The sequence below is a fragment of the Microcaecilia unicolor genome, chromosome 11, assembly GCF_901765095.1.
Source record: "Microcaecilia unicolor chromosome 11, aMicUni1.1, whole genome shotgun sequence".
In the NCBI taxonomy this organism is placed as follows: Eukaryota; Metazoa; Chordata; class Amphibia; order Gymnophiona; family Siphonopidae; genus Microcaecilia; species Microcaecilia unicolor.
In genome coordinates, this window is record NC_044041.1 from 82460458 (window position 1) to 82475985 (window position 15528).

The 15528-nt window shown below is 48.0% G+C and overlaps 1 protein-coding gene across 2 annotated transcripts in view; it reads right to left on the reverse strand.

The window, feature by feature from the left end:
- Window positions 1-15528, reverse strand: part of ZFR2 (zinc finger RNA binding protein 2) — a 324672-nt gene that overhangs the window by 149094 nt on the left and 160050 nt on the right. For both annotated transcript variants that reach the window (XM_030220048.1, XM_030220047.1), the window contains exon 9: window positions 12936-13055. In XM_030220048.1, coding sequence (XP_030075908.1) covers window positions 12936-13055 — 120 coding nt within the window. The remainder of the gene's footprint in view (window positions 1-12935; window positions 13056-15528) is intronic.

The window sequence follows — 15528 nt, forward strand, 5'->3', positions numbered from 1 at the left end:
GGTTGCTCGTTAAAAGGTATGCAAACCTTGCTGAGCATCCCTTTTAAACGGCTGTGCATCCTCAGAATGCACATCTAAAGATTAATCAGCTTGTTTGCATGCATTTGTGTGATTCCCGTTGGCCGCCACCATAGACGGAAAACAGCCACAGATCCCCTTAGTGCATCGCCTGCTGAATATCGTGATCAGTAAACTGGCTGGAGCTGGTCAAAAACACATGGTGCTGGCCCGGTAATGTTTGTGCATCTGGGTGTGAGTTTTTCTATAACCTACTTGATTTTATTGCCCGATTCCCTTTGATATTTGTACAGCAAGAAACATCACCAAGGTAATGTTTCAATTGTATGCACGTTTTATTTAAACAAGGCAGCTCCAATTAACTCTATTCATCTCTTAGAGGTAAAATGTTAGCAATTTAGAAATGACTTCAAATACAGATAAGTTTTATATGGTTTGAGCACGGTTTTATGACAGGCAAAGGCATGAGCCTATCTGGCCCATTGTGTGGGCTGAAGGCAATAGGCAATGACCTAGCAAACTTGTGAGGTTTATATTGTTTTAGTAAACCTCTTAGTTTTGCGTTCTTTCTGTTAGGAGGGGATCAGAAGTTATGTAAGGGGTGGGGGGGTTGGGAGAGGTTTGAGGGGTTTGTAAAGGGGGGGGGGGGGGGGGAGAGTTATATTCAAAATATTTGTGTCAGTGCTCCAGAGCTTGCCTTGTTATTTGCAATACTGTATTGTGGATTTCAGTGTTGTACTATATGCCTTTATTTTTGCTTGTGATGACAACAAAAATATTTCAACATAAAAAACAATAGCAAACGCTTATGACTGCCTATGTGTGGATTTTTTTAATTTTATTTTATTTGACTGCTTCTCATATGCTCTTCTAGCACAAACTACTCCTGAGGGCATTTCCGGCCAAGGTTTTGTGTGAGCTGCCCGATCCTTTCCATGGCGGTGACTGTGACACAACAGTTTTCGCCTCTGTCAGGGGACTCAGGAGCAGTGGAGTGTTGGGCCATCAGCGTCAGGGTCCTGCAAATTGAAAATCTTTCTCCCACTGAGACATACAGAAACACACACTCTGTGTCTTCCTATCTTACACTCTCTCTCACAGACACTGTCTCTCTATCTCACACACTCTGTCTCTCTCACAGATACTCACTATCCTAACAATCCCTTTAAAAACATTAACTGCAGAAAGCCAATACCTTGCTAGCGACCGTTTCATTGGTGTGTGTGTGTATAGATAGATAGATAGATAGATAGATAGATATCTCTCTATATCGCATTGTGTCTGCCCCGCCCACGCGTCAAACGTGATGACGTCGAGGGCGGAGCAATGACACTCAACCAATCGCATCGCTCGGCAGCGAAGCGTCAGGGAAGGAGGCGGCGCTCCCGACGTCTAGCCTTCCCTTCCATGTGTTTCGCCTTCTTCTGACGTCAAGGATGACGTCAAAAGAAGGCGGAACACAGCGAAGGGAAACCTACACGTCTGGAGCACTGCCTCCTTCCCTGACGCTTCGCTGCCGGAACCGCCACGGAGGTAAATTTAAAAACAAGAAAAAAACAAAAACACGCATGTTGGGGGGGGGGGGGGGGGGGGGGGGGGGGGGGGGGGGGGGGGTGGGGGGGAGAGAAGAGGGTGGCCAGTAAAGTACAACAATGGGAGCGGGAGGGCAGGGGAGAAACGACAGCATGATGCGAAGGGGGGGGGGGGGGAGAAGAGGGCAGGCCAGGCTGCACTGGGAGAGAGAGGAGCATGGATGCGAGGGGCTTACTTCAGTGGGGCTAACCGACGCTGCCATGGCTCTAACATTTGAGCCGTAGACATGACCCTCAAGAGCCAGCCCGCCTGGGCGTAAGTGAAGGAAATGCAATCTGCTAGCCAATTGGATATGGTGCGTTTTCCTACAGCCACTCCCCTCCTGTTGGGATCAAAAGAAACCAAACAATTGGGCGGACTTGTCTGTTGGGCTTGTGTCCAGCTCCAGATAGAAGGCCAATGCTCTCTTGCAGTCCAAAGTGTGCAGCTGACGTTCAGCAGGGCAGGAATGAGGACGGGGAAAGAATGTTGGCAAGACAATTGACTGGGTTCAGATGGAACTCCGACACAACCTTTGGCAAGAACTTAGGGTGAGTGCGGAGGACTACTCGGTTATGATGAAATTGGTGTAAGGGGCCTGGCTACCAGGGCCTGAAGCTCACTGACTCTACGAGCTGAAGTAACTGCCACCAAGAAAATGACCTTCCAGGTCAAGTACTTCAGATGGCAGGAATCCAGTGGCTCAAAAGGAGGTTTCATCAGCTGGGTGAGAACGACATTGAGATCCCATGACACTGTAGGAGGCTTGACAGGGGGCTTTGACAAAAGCAAACCTCTCATGAAGCGAACAACTAAAGGCTATCCTGAGATCGGCTTACCTTCCACACGGTAATGGTATGCACTGATTGCACTAAGGTGAACCCTTACGGAGTTGGTCTTGAGACCAGACTCAGACAAGTGCAGAAGGTATTCAAGCAGGGTCTGTGTAGGACAAGAGCGAGGATCTAGGGCCTTGCTGTCACACCAGACGGCAAACCTCCTCCATAGAAAGAAGTAACTCCTCTTAGTGGAATCTTTCCTGGAAGCAAGCAAGATGCGGGAGACACCCTCTGACAGACCCAAAGAGGCAAAGTCTACGCTCTCAACATCCAGGCCGTGAGAGCCAGGGACTGGAGGTTGGGATGCAGAAGCGCCCCTTCGTCCTGTGTGATGAGGGTCGGAAAACACTCCAATCTCCACGGTTCTCGGAGGACAACTCCAGAAGAAGAGGGAACCAGATCTGACGCGGCCAAAAAGGAGCAATCAGAATCATGGTGCCTCGGTCTTGCTTGAGTTTCAACAAAGTCTTCCCCACCAGAAGTATGGGAGGATAAGCATACAGCAGACCCTCCCCCCAGTCTAGGAGGAAGGCATCCAATGCCAGTCTGCCGTGGGCCTGAAGCCTGGAACAGAACTGAGGGACTTTGTGGTTGGCTCGAGATGCAAAGAGATCTACCAAGGGGGTGCCCCACACCTGGAAGATCTGTCGCACTACCCTGGAATTGAGCGACCACTCGTGAGGTTGCATATTCCTGCTCAACCTGTCGGCCAGACTGTTGTTTACGCCTGCCAGATATGTGGCTTGGAGCACCATGCCGTGACGGCGAGCCCAGAGCCACATGCTGACGGCTTCCTGACACAGGGGGCGAGATCTGGTGCCCCCCTGCTTGTTGACGTAGTACATGGCAACCTGGTTGTCTGTCTGAATTTGGATAATTTGGTGGGACAGCCGATCTCTGAAAGCCTTCAGAGCGTTCCAGATCGCTCGTAACTCCAGAAGATTGATCTGCAGATCGCGTTCCTGGAGGGACCAGCTTCCTTGGGTGTGAAGTCCATCGACATGAGCTCCCCATCCCAGGAGAGACGCATCCGTGGTCAGCACTTTTTGTGGTGAGGAATTTGGAAAGGACGTCCCAGAGTCAAATTGGACCAAATTGTCCACCAACACAGGGATTCGAGAAAACTCGTGGACAGGTGGATCACGTCTTCTAGATCCCCAGCAGCTTGAAACCACTGGGAAGCTAGGGTCCACTGAGCAGATCTCATATGAAGGCGGGCCATGGGAGTCACATGAACTGTGGAGGCCATGTGGCCCAGCAATCTCAACATCTGCCGAGCTGTGATCTGCTGGGACGCTCGCACCCACGAGACGAGGGACAACAAGTTGTTGGCTCTCGCCTCTGGGAGATAGGCGCGAGCCGTCCGAGAATCCAGCAGAGCTCCTATGAATTCGAGTTTCTGCACTGGGAGAAGATGGGACTTTGGGTAATTTATCACAAACCCCAGTAGCTCCAGGAGGCGAATAGTCATCTGCATGGACTGCAGGGCTCCTGCCTCGGATGTGTTCTTCACCAGCCAATCGTCGAGATATGGGAATACGTGTACCCCCAGTCTGCGAAGTGCCGCTGCTACTACAGCTAAGCACTTGGTGAACACTCTGGGCGCAGAGGCGAGCCCAAAGGGTAGCACACAGTACTGGAAGTGACGTGTGCCCAGCCGAAATCGCAGATACTGTCTGTGAGCTGGCAGTATCGGGATGTGCGTGTAGGCGTCCTTCAAGTCCAGAGAGCATAGCCAATCGTTTTCCTGAATCATGGGGAGAAGGGTGCCCAGGGAAAGCATCCTGAACTTTTCTTTGACCAGATATTTGTTCAGGGCCCTTATGTCTAGGATGGGACGCATCCCCCGTTTTCTTTTCCACAAGGAAGTACCTGGAATAGAATCCCAGCCCTTCTTGCCCGGATGGCACGGGCTCGACCGCATTGGCGCTGAGAAGGGCGGAGAGTTCCTCTGCAAGTACCTGCTTGTGCTGGAAGCTGTAAGATTGAGCTCCCGGTTGACAATTTGGAGGTTTTGAGGCCAAATTGAGGGTGTATCCTTGCCGGACTATTTGGAGAACCCACTGATCGGAGGTTATGAGAGGCCACCTTTGGTGAAAAGCTTTCAACCTCCCCCCGACTGGCAGGTCGCCCGGCACTGACACTTGGATGTCGGCTATGCTCTGCTGGAGCCAGTCAAAAGCTCCTCCCTTGCTTTTGCTGGGGAGCCGAGGGGCCTTGCTGAGGCGCACGCTGCTGACGAGAGCGAGCGCGCTGGGGCTTAGCCTGGGCCGCAGGCTGTCGAGAAGGAGGATTGTACCTACGCTTGCCAGAAGAGTAGGGAACAGTCTTCCTTCCCCCGAAAAATCTTCTACCTGTAGAGGTAGAGGCTGAAGGCTGCCGGCGGGAGAACTTGTCGAATGCGGTGTCCCGCTGGTGGAGCTGCTCTACCACCTGCTCGACTTTTTCTCCAAAAATATTATCCGCACGGCAAGGCGAGTCCGCAATCCGCTGCTGGATTCTATTCTCCAGGTCAGAGGCACGCAGCCATGAGAGTCTGCGCATCACCACACCTTGAGCAGCGGCCCTGGACGCAACATCAAAGTTGTCATACATCCATCTGGCCAGGAATTTTCTGCACGCCTTCAGCTGCCTGACCACCTCCTGAAATGGCTTGGCTTGCTCAGGGGGGAGCTTGTCCACCAAGCCCGCCAACTGCCGCACATTGTTCCGCATGTGTATGCTCGTGTAGAGCTGGTAGGACTGAATCTTGGCCACGAGCATAGAAGAATGGTAGGCCTTCCTCCCAAAGGAGTCCAAGGTTCTAGAGTCCTTGCCCGGGGGCGCCAAAGCATGTTCTCTAGAACTCTTGGCCTTCTTTAGGGCCAAATCCACAACTCCAGAGTCATGAGGCAACTGAGTGCGCATCAGCTCTGGGTCCCCATGGATCCGGTACTGGGACTCGATCTTCTTGGGAATGTGGGGATTAGTTAAAGGCTTGGTCCAGTTCGCCAGCAATGTCTTTTTGAGGACATGGTGCATGGGTACTGTGGACGCTTCCTTAGGTGGAGAAGGATAGTCCAGGAGCTCAAACATTTCAGCCCTGGGCTCGTCCTCCACAACCACCGGGAAGGGGATGGCCGTAGACATCTCCCGGACAAAGGAAGCGAAAGACAGGCTCTCAGGAGGAGAAAGCTGTCTTTCAGGAGAGGGAGTGGGATCGGAAGGAAGACCCTCAGACTCCTCGTCAGAGAAATATCTGATGTCTCCTTCGTCTTCCCACGAGGCCTCACCTTCGGTGTCAGACACAAGTTCACGGACCTGTGTCTGCAACCGTGCCCGACTCGACTCCGTGGAACCACGGCCACGGTGGGAGCGTCGAGAGGTAGACTCCCTCGCCCGCACCGGCAAAGCTCCCTCCGCCGATGTAGTCGGGGAGCCTTCCTGGGAGGCTACCGCAGTCGGTACCGCAAGCGGCACCGATGTCAGAGACCTCACCCCGGACAATGGGCCAGCCGGCGCCTCGCTTGACGGTACCGGAGGCGCAAGCACCCCCGGTACCGGAGGGGAAGGGCGCAACAGCTCCCCCAGGATCTCTGGGAGAACGGCCCGGAGGCTCTCGTGCAGAGCGGCTGTAGGAAAAGACATGGAAGCCGATGCAGGAGTCGATGTCAGAACCTGTTCCGGGCGTGGAGGCTGTTCCGGGCTGTCCAAAGGGGAGCGCATCGACACCTCTTGAACAGAGGGCGAGCGGTCCTCTCGGTGCCGATGCTTACTGGGTGCCGACTCCCTCGGCGACCCAGAACTCTCGGTGCCGACATGGGAAGGGGACCGGTGACGATGCTTCTTCGATTTTTTGGAGCGAAGCACGTCACCGGAGCTTCCCGGCACCGACGAGGAGGACGTAGAATCCAGCCGTCTCTTCCTCGGGGCCGAGGCCGAAGAGGGTCGGTCTCGGGGGGGCTGTACCGCAGGAGCCCTCAGGGTAGGGGGACACCCACCCGAAGGCTCACCGCCACCAGCAGGGGAATGGACAGCCCTCACCTGCACTCCAGACGAAGCACCACCGTCCGACGACATCAGCAGACGAGGAGGTCTCGATACCACCGACACCGACGCAGCCTTCCGATGTCGCCCCGATGCAGAGGGCCGATGCCTCGATGCACTCGATGCAATCGGGGGCGAGGATGAAGGTCCGGGCGCCGACGACGTCGAGGCAGTCGATACTCCCGGTGCCGATGCCGACGAAGAGCCCGAGAACAAAATGTTCCACTGGGCTAACCTTGCTACCTGAGTCCGCTTTTGTAAAAGGGAACACAGACTACAGGCCTGAGGGCGGTGCCCAGCCCCCAGACACTGAAGACACGACGCGTGCCTGTCAGTGAGCGAGATTACCCGGGTGCACTGGGTGCACTTCTTGAAGCCGCTGGAAGACTTCGATGTCATGGGCGGAAAAATTGCGCCGGCGAGATCAAAACTCAAAATGGCGAAAATGGCACCACAAAATAGGGAGAAGAAACACTTCGACCGAGGCCTAAATAGGGCCTACCCCGACGACGAAAGAAAACTTACCGGGGCAAAAAACTCGAAGTACGGGGAGGGAGAAAATCAAGAGGCCTCCTCCCGACACCCTTTTTTTTTTTTTAGGAATAAATTCAAAAAACGACGCGCGAGGTCAACTTTTTGGGGCGCGAACGGCGAAACACGACCGTACCGAGAGCAGACAAAAGAAGACTGGCCGGCACGAGCCGGTTCGGGCGGGAAGACGGCCGCGCATGCGCGGTGCGCATCGGCGCGCGAGGACTACCAAAGGACTTTGCTAGTGAAGTTTCCGATTGGAGGGGGCTGCCGTGGACGTCACCCATCAGTGAGAACAAGCAGCCTGCTTGTCCTCGGAGAAATATATTTATATATATATATATATATATATTTTTTTTTTTTTTTTTTTTACTATCCACAGCAATGCATTATGGTGATGTATTTTACTGACACCACAAAGGTATATAACAGTCTGACCTGGTTCCCAAACACTTTATATGTACAGAATGAGTCTCTGCATGATTTGTATGTTTTTTCGTGTGTTTCTTTTAAGGTTTACCTTGTTATACATTTTAAGTATTTATTATTTAAGTATTGGCTATCTATGGAGTTTATTATTTATGTATTTATTCTTAGTTTTTATGCTTTGTTTGTTCATAGCCTAATGTGTCAAGTTATGTGACTTGTGAGACATGTTTTGTTCTATTTTATAGTAAAAGATAGGCCCCTGAAGTAGCCCATTCAGGGCAAAACACGGCCATGCCGGGCAACATTTTAATCTACTTTAATAAAGATTCCTTCCAATTGTGTCTGCCTCCACAATTTCCTTTCCAATGTGGGAACAACAGCCTCTAAGCCAACCGTAGCTAGATGGCTTAAGGAGGCAATCGGGTAAGCATATCTCCTTAAGAGGCAATCAGTGCTCGAAGCTCTTAAAGCTCATTCCACAAGATGGAATGGGGCCTCGTGGGTGGAGAGCAGTCTGATTCTGTTGCAAGTCATCTGTCGGGTGGTAGTGTGGTCTTCTTTGCACTCTTTTGTGAGGCATTATAGAATTGATGTACAGTACTTACCAATCATCTTGACCAGTCTGGAAGGCTACCAAGGAAGGAGAAATTAAGATTTTACCTGCTAATTTTCTTTCCTTTAGGCTCTTCAGGCTGGTCAAGAACCCACCCTTCACCGAGGACTGACAAGAGATGCAAAATTGTGAACAGTGGGGCAGGGGCTGGTTGTGGAGAATTCTATACAGCTGTTTGGAAAATAGGTAAAGCTCTATGTTTGTTCCGTTTGGTTTTTGTTTCTACCCATTGGTTGCAGTGGTTATTCAAAAAAACAAAAAACCAAGAGAGAGGTCGCGAGGCAAGCGAACAGCCAAGGTTAGTCCCACTTCATCTGCTTTGTTGTTGAATACTAGCTGGCTGGGAACTGCATAGTATTCTTCTACAACTCTCGCCAAAACCAAGACCACCTCCAAAGCCCCTACATTAGCCGGACCTACTGCTGAGGTGGAACTGCTAAGCCCTTCTCCCACTGCTGCCTCCAGCACTACGGAGACTGCTGTCTTCAGCTCCCTACAGAGCTGACACTGAGGCATATTTTCAAAGCACTTAGACTTGCAAAGCTCCATAGGTTACTATGGAACTTTCTAAGTCTAAGTGCTCTGAAAATGAGCCCCATTGTGTCCCAGGCACCTCCATCCCCCAACACCCACACATGCAGCAATGACACAGGCAGTTTGCGATCGTGCAGCAGTGGCTGCTCTTGAGCAATGGGGACTGGGAGAATTGGAAGAAAACCACCAGCACAGTGACTTCAAGAAGCCTCTCGTAACACAGCCCGGGGCTCCCAGACCTTTTTTTTTTTTTTTTACTTGTTGCTATGTGCTGATCAACGGCACTCAAGACTCCTGCAAGAAATGAGGCACAACGTGGTTCTCTCTGCTTGACGGGAGGGCAGTAGGGAGGAACATGGCCACCCAGGTGTAACATCCCAGGGGTAAGCATGGCTCCTGCAAACCAACATCCCAGAAGCAGAAAGGTGCAGTCTCTATACCCTTTTCTCCCTAGTTTTAAAACTTGAACTTTGTACCACAGCATTAACAGCCTCTAGCAGGCACAGCAGGACTTGAGTATCCCGATAATGCAGTTGCAATAGAGAGAATAGTAGATCAGGTGGCTTTAACCCATTAGCCCAATGTTTCCATAATAAGCCATATGGGAACATTGGGCACTAATGGGTTAAATACAAAGCAGACAGATTTTCAAGATTGCACATTATCACTCTTAACTGCTGAGCAAGATGTAAATAGGAACAACCAACATAGTTTGAAATATCTATATGTAAATGCAAGAAGCCTAAGAAATAAAATGACAGAGTCAGAATATATTGTACTAAATTAAAAAAGATATAATAGGCATTTCTGAAACCTGGTGGAAGGAGGAGAACCAGTGGGACACTGTCACACTAGGGTACAAATTATATTGCAGTGATAGGGTTGATTGAATTGGTGGAGGGGTAGCACTGTATATTAAGGAGGGCCTTGAATCAAATAGACTAAAAATTCTACAGGACACGAAACACATCTTGGAATCCCTATAGATTGAAATTCCATGTGTAAAAGGGAAAAGGATAGTGACAGGAGTGTACTATCGTCTACCTGGCCAGAGACAAATGTAGAAATGACCTGGCCAGGATGAAGAGACAAATGTAGAAATGTTATCAGAAATTAGGGAGGCTAACAAACTGGGGAACATGATAATTCTGGGTGATTTCAATTACCCTGATATTGACCGGATAAATGTAAGATCAGTGCATGCTAGAGAGGTGAAATTCCTTGATGGAATCAAGGACTGCTTTATGGAGCAGCTGGTTCAGGAGCCAACAAGAGTAGGAAAAATTCTAGACCTAATCCTTAGTGGAGCAAATGATCTGGTGCAGGAGGTAATGGCGCTGGTGCGTCTTGATATAAGCTCTGGAGTAAGTATACACAGAAAATCCAATACGTTAGAATTTAACTTTCAAAAATGAGACAATGATAAAATGAGAACATTGAAAAATAAATTTAGAGGAGAAGCTGCAAAGGTCAAAAATTTACAACAGGCGTGGATTCTGTTCAAAAATACCACCCTGGAAGCCCAGGCCAAACTAGTGAGGTAATTAAATTGCAAGAGAATTGCAAAAATTGCAAGACGACCTTACAAGACTGGGCATCCAAATAGCATATGATGTGAGCAAGTGCAAAGTGATGCATGTGGGAAAGAGGAACCTGAACTATAGCTACGTGATGCAAGGTTCCGCATTAGGAGTCACCGATCAGAAGAAGGATCTAGGAGTCATCGTTGACGACACTTTGAAACCCTCTGCTCAGTGTGCTACGGCGGCAAAGAAAGCAAATAGAATGTTAGGTATTATTAGGAAAGAAATGGAAAACAAAAATGAGGACGATACAATGCCTTTGTATCACTCCATGGTGTGTGCAATTCTGGTCACTGCATCTCAAAAAAAGATATAGTGGAATTAGAAAAGGTACAGAGAAGGGTGACGAAAATGATAAAGGGGATGGGACGACTTCCCTATGAGGAAAGGCTGAAATGGCTATGGCTCTTCAATTTGGAGAAGAGACGGCTGAGGGGAGATATGATAGAGGTATATAAAATAATAAAGTTGAGTGGAACAGGTAGAAGTGAATCGACTGTTTACACTATCCAAAAATACTAAGAGGGGGCACGGAATGAGCTACAAAGTAAACATACATAGTAGATGACGGCATAAAACGACCTGCACGGTCCATCCAGTCTGCCCAAGAAGATAAATTCATATGTGCTACTTTTTTATTTGTACTGTCCTCTTCAGTGCACAGACCGTACAAGTCTGGCCAGCCCTATCCCCGCCTCCAAACCACCAGCTCTGGCACAAACCATATAAGTCTGCCCAGCACTATCATAGTAAATGACAGCAGATAAAGACCTGTATGGTCCATCCAGTCTGCCCAACAAGATAAACTCATTTTACATGGTATGTGATACTTTACATGTATACCCGAGTTTGATTTGTCCTTGCCTTTCTCAGGGCACAGACCGAGTCTGCCCAGTACTGTTCTTGTACTAAGTTCTGAAGCTAACATCGAAGCCCCTTAAAATTTACACTCCAGCCTAACATATCTATTCAGTCACAATCAGGGCATAGACCGTAGAAGTCTGCCCAGCTCCCGTTTTGTTTCCAATTACCGGTGTTGCCACCCAATCTCTGCTTCCATGGAACCATTCCTTCTAAACAGGAATGAGACAGCCAATAAGTAGTAAATTTAAAACAAATTAGAGAAAATATGTCTTCACTCAACGTGTAATTAAACTCTGGAATTCGTTGCCAAAGAATGTGGTAAAAGCAGTTAGCTTAGCAGGGTTTTAAAAGGTTTGGCTAGCTTCCTAAAAGAAAAGTCCATAAGCCATTATTAAAATGGACTTGGGAAAATCCACTACTTATTTCTAGGATAAGCAGCATAAAATGTATTGTACTGTTTTGGGATCTTGCCAGGGACTTGTGACCTGGATTGGTCACTGTTGGAAACAGAATATTGGGCTTGATGGACCTTCGTGTGTATAACTCAAGCATCTTGACCAGTCTGGAGGATTGCTAAGGAAATTGTGATTTTGCTTTGAATAACCGCAAGAAAGTGAAGAATTAATGTGAATAAATGAACTAACCCACAGATCTGCACCAGTTTTCAATGCAAAAGCAGGCTCACGTTTTCACTTTGAAAAGGAAGGGAAGAAAAATAGTAGAAACCTGAACCTCCTTTTGTGTTTTCCAGGTTCTGAACATATGAAACTGCACAGTCTATCTCAATCCCCACCCTAAATTTGCATCCAGGAATACATCAATTTGATGTGTGCAATTTTTAAAATATCCTATTTCCGTGCAAAATTAACACATGGTTCTGAGAACTGCTCTTAGATGCCACCAGAATTTTAATTTGCAGCCATGTTTTTGGTTTTGGATGAAAATGACCATGCATTTTCGGTGGAAGCCGAAAATTTGTGCTTTGTCCCATTTGTCTCCCTCCCTTTCTCCCCCTGAACTGGAGTTGCCCCTCCACCCAGACCTCCATGAGTGCCTCCCCACCACCACCAACCATAGGCCCCCTCAGGCCTATTTTATAATCCCTGGTGGTCTAAGGGTGTGGTTAGGAGAAGAGCAATCCCCAGTTACTCCTGCCCATTCTAACTCTGCTCTCAAAATAGCTGCCACAACTGGGGCATTAGCCCTGCCCACACCACTAGACCACCAAGTATTAAGACAGTCCTGGGGGGGGGGGGGGGGGGGGGGGGGCTACTCTTTGTATTATTTTTTTTTTAATACTGCAATTGCAAGTAATGCAGTTATAATCTTGCACAATAGTTTATATGCTAAATAGAGTGCTCCAAAGTAAATGCTTTTGATCCAAAGTTTTAGAAGGAATTTAAGACTCTAAATTTAGGATAAGCAGCTCCTCAGGAATTAGCTTTTCTGTGGAATTATATCAGCTGTCATGCTGGGTGTGGAACAAAGTCAGCCACTGTAAAATCATTGTGGCTTTTAGTTTCAGTTTTCATTAGCTGTGGCCTATGTGCATGGAGTATTTTGCTTGGAGGTAAAATATCATCTTTCCTTATCTAAATTATATTCTGGCTTGGATACTGTGGGTTTAGCAGAGGGATGCAGACTGCAAGCTCTGACAATCCCAAGCGGCCCTCACTGGTTCACATTCACATAACCAAACTTGAATTTTTGGTTTTGGCTATAGCCAGGTGATGAGTTTCGGCTGCAGTTTCAGCCAAAAGCTTTCAGACAGTTTCGGTGGCAGTTTTGGTTTTGGCTTAAACTAAAGAAAAAAAAAAAATAATAAAAAACAGTTTCAGTCAGCCTCTAATTGCTCTCCCAAAAAGTCTTTTGGAAACAAAGGCCTCTAAAATATAAAATTAGCAAAAGCCCATTTGCACCTCCTACCTTGTACTGCAGCCGATGTCTGCGCCCCTTCAAGTGCATATCTCTGGCATTGGGATCATTGAAGCTGCATTCACAGAGACTGCAGTGGAACCGGATCATCTTCCCCTCATCATTATACACCTACGAAGAAAAAGAACCCCCCAAAAAACCCCACACACAAAAAGTCACTCTCCACTCTAGAGGGTTTTAGCTAACCAAGCTTCCTGGTCACATTTTGCTTATCTTTCAAGACAGCAGCAACCCAGTAAATGGTAACAGGAAGAGACCCACTAACCAATCCAGTCTGTCCAATTATTCCTCTTCAGCAGGATATATCCCAGCAAGTTCAGTCCTCAGGTGCCACAAACAGACCAGGTCTTCAAAATTTCCTGAATGAATATGCATAAGATTACTGTTTGCAAATCTTTTTCATGCATATTTATTAGGAATATCCTGAAAATCCAGCCTGTTTACAGCCCTCTAGGGCTGAGCTTCTGCACCACCTGCCATGCACTGAAGCACTTAGTGAGGGTGCCATTCCTGATCAAATTTTCTTTTGTTTTCTACCATCCTAGATAGACAAGCATATAAGATCCAATACTCATTCCAACATGCAGCAGTTTTCCTCTTCCCACAATATCTTACCGATATACAATATCGGTATATCTTACCACTATGCTTTGTAATAACCTAAATACACACCATAACTAGCAAGGATGTTCCCAAACATCTGGCCTCTATGGTCTTCAAGGCTTTATTGGCGTACACCTAGCCACCACTAACTTCATGGCACCAATTTAGTTGGCTTCTGGGGAAAGGTCTGCTTCTTAAAGAGCGACCAATACCAGGGATTTTGGTTTTGACTGAAGCTGAAAACCATAGCACCCCCTTCTCCCAGCAGAGAACAGGTCCCCTTGGTCTACTAGCCTCTTCGGGCAGGAGCAATCCCCAATCCCTCCTGTCTGTACAGTCAGGCAGCCCTTTTGATATTGGAATCGGCTCCTGCCTTTGCCAGTTCCAATCTCAAAAGAGCTGTCATGACCTCCTGCAGCAACTATTTTGACTGCACAGCCAACAAAGGCAGGAGCGAGTGGGGATCGCTCCTGCCCTGAGGAGGCCAACAGACCAACAGATCTTCTTCAGGTAGGCCTGGGGAGGGCCTACAGGTGGTAGGAGGGCAGAGCTTCTGATCAGGGGGAAGGGGGAGTTTCAGTTTCAACCGAAAATGTAATGGCATTTTTGGCCAAAACCAAGCCATGCTGAAACTGATTTTGGGCTAGTTTCGGCACCAAAGCTGAAACCAAGATTTGGTTGACCTCTATTGCTTGTTCCAACCCAGCTACCCTCTGGCCTTCAATGCCACTAGCTCATAACTCCTTTATCTTTAAGTTGTCACCTCTTCCCTTACCTCTGCTCTTGAAGGGGTGAAGGACAAGTTGTACGCTATGCTGCAGTCTTTCAACCCTACTCCTACCACATGCTTCCTATTAATTACAGGATTTCTTTCAAGATCAATGTTTTATCCCATCAAATTCAATCAACAGGTTTACGTTCTTTCTTAGCTTATTGGTTCCCTACTCATCCACAAAATCCCTTCAGTCAGCAAAGCCTTCTAGTAGTTGCATCCTTTCATCAGGTTTGCCTTGATGTTTCCAGATGTACCTGCTTTAGTGTGGCTGCTCCCACACTGGGAAACACCCTTCTCCCGAACTTACATCTTAGAGGATCATTCAAAAACTTAAATCCAAAGGGTTTTTAAGCCTGTGATAATTGTTTTGATATTTTCTTGCAATATATTTCTCTATTTTGGACAGCAGGTGGTTCATGTTATGTTTCAAGTTGTTGCTGATTCCTCTTTTAGTTTAAGCACAAAGAAAGAGAAAGTGCCTGCAGTGTGGTCAGCTATTTTCAAGTGTTGTTGTTCTGGGCTCTGATTGGCCTGGAGTTTGAAGTTGCCACAGGAGTTACTGGTTTTGCCTCCGGTTTCAGCCAAGGAAAAGAGACAGAGATCTCTGCTGAAGCCCTGTAAACAGTTATACTTGATAACTGTGAGCAGCTATATGTCCTGATCTCCCCATGTACTATTTAGATAGTATACAAATGTTTAGTTAGTTTTACAATTGATCCATTTTTCAGTTACTTGTTACTGTTTGCTGATTGCACTTCTTCTGTTTTACTGTTCAAGTTCTGTGACAATAAACACTATTAGTTTATTGAGTCTGCTTGTCTGGGCTGATTAAGAATCTTGGTGGTTTGTGTGTTGGGTCTGTGAGTGCTTTCTATGAACTGTGGGAGCACTGGGAGTGTGACCCCAGTAACCTAGAAATCACTGGGGATAATTTGAGAGCGGGAGACTCACCCAGAGGCATTTGAGACCCAGTCGTTGGGGGGAGGGTGCTAGTGCAGAGCACGAGCGGCAGATGCAGATGGACCTAAGCTGTGCTGAGGATAGACCCTCTAAGTGGCTGCGTGGTAGGCCCAGGTGAGTGGCTAGGCGTTTCATGACAAGAGACTACTATTTCTCTCAGGCTTTCCCACCTACTGTCACTTGATCTCCTGCTTCCCTTCTTGATGACATCAATCCCTAGCATATGGATAAGATAGTACACAAAGC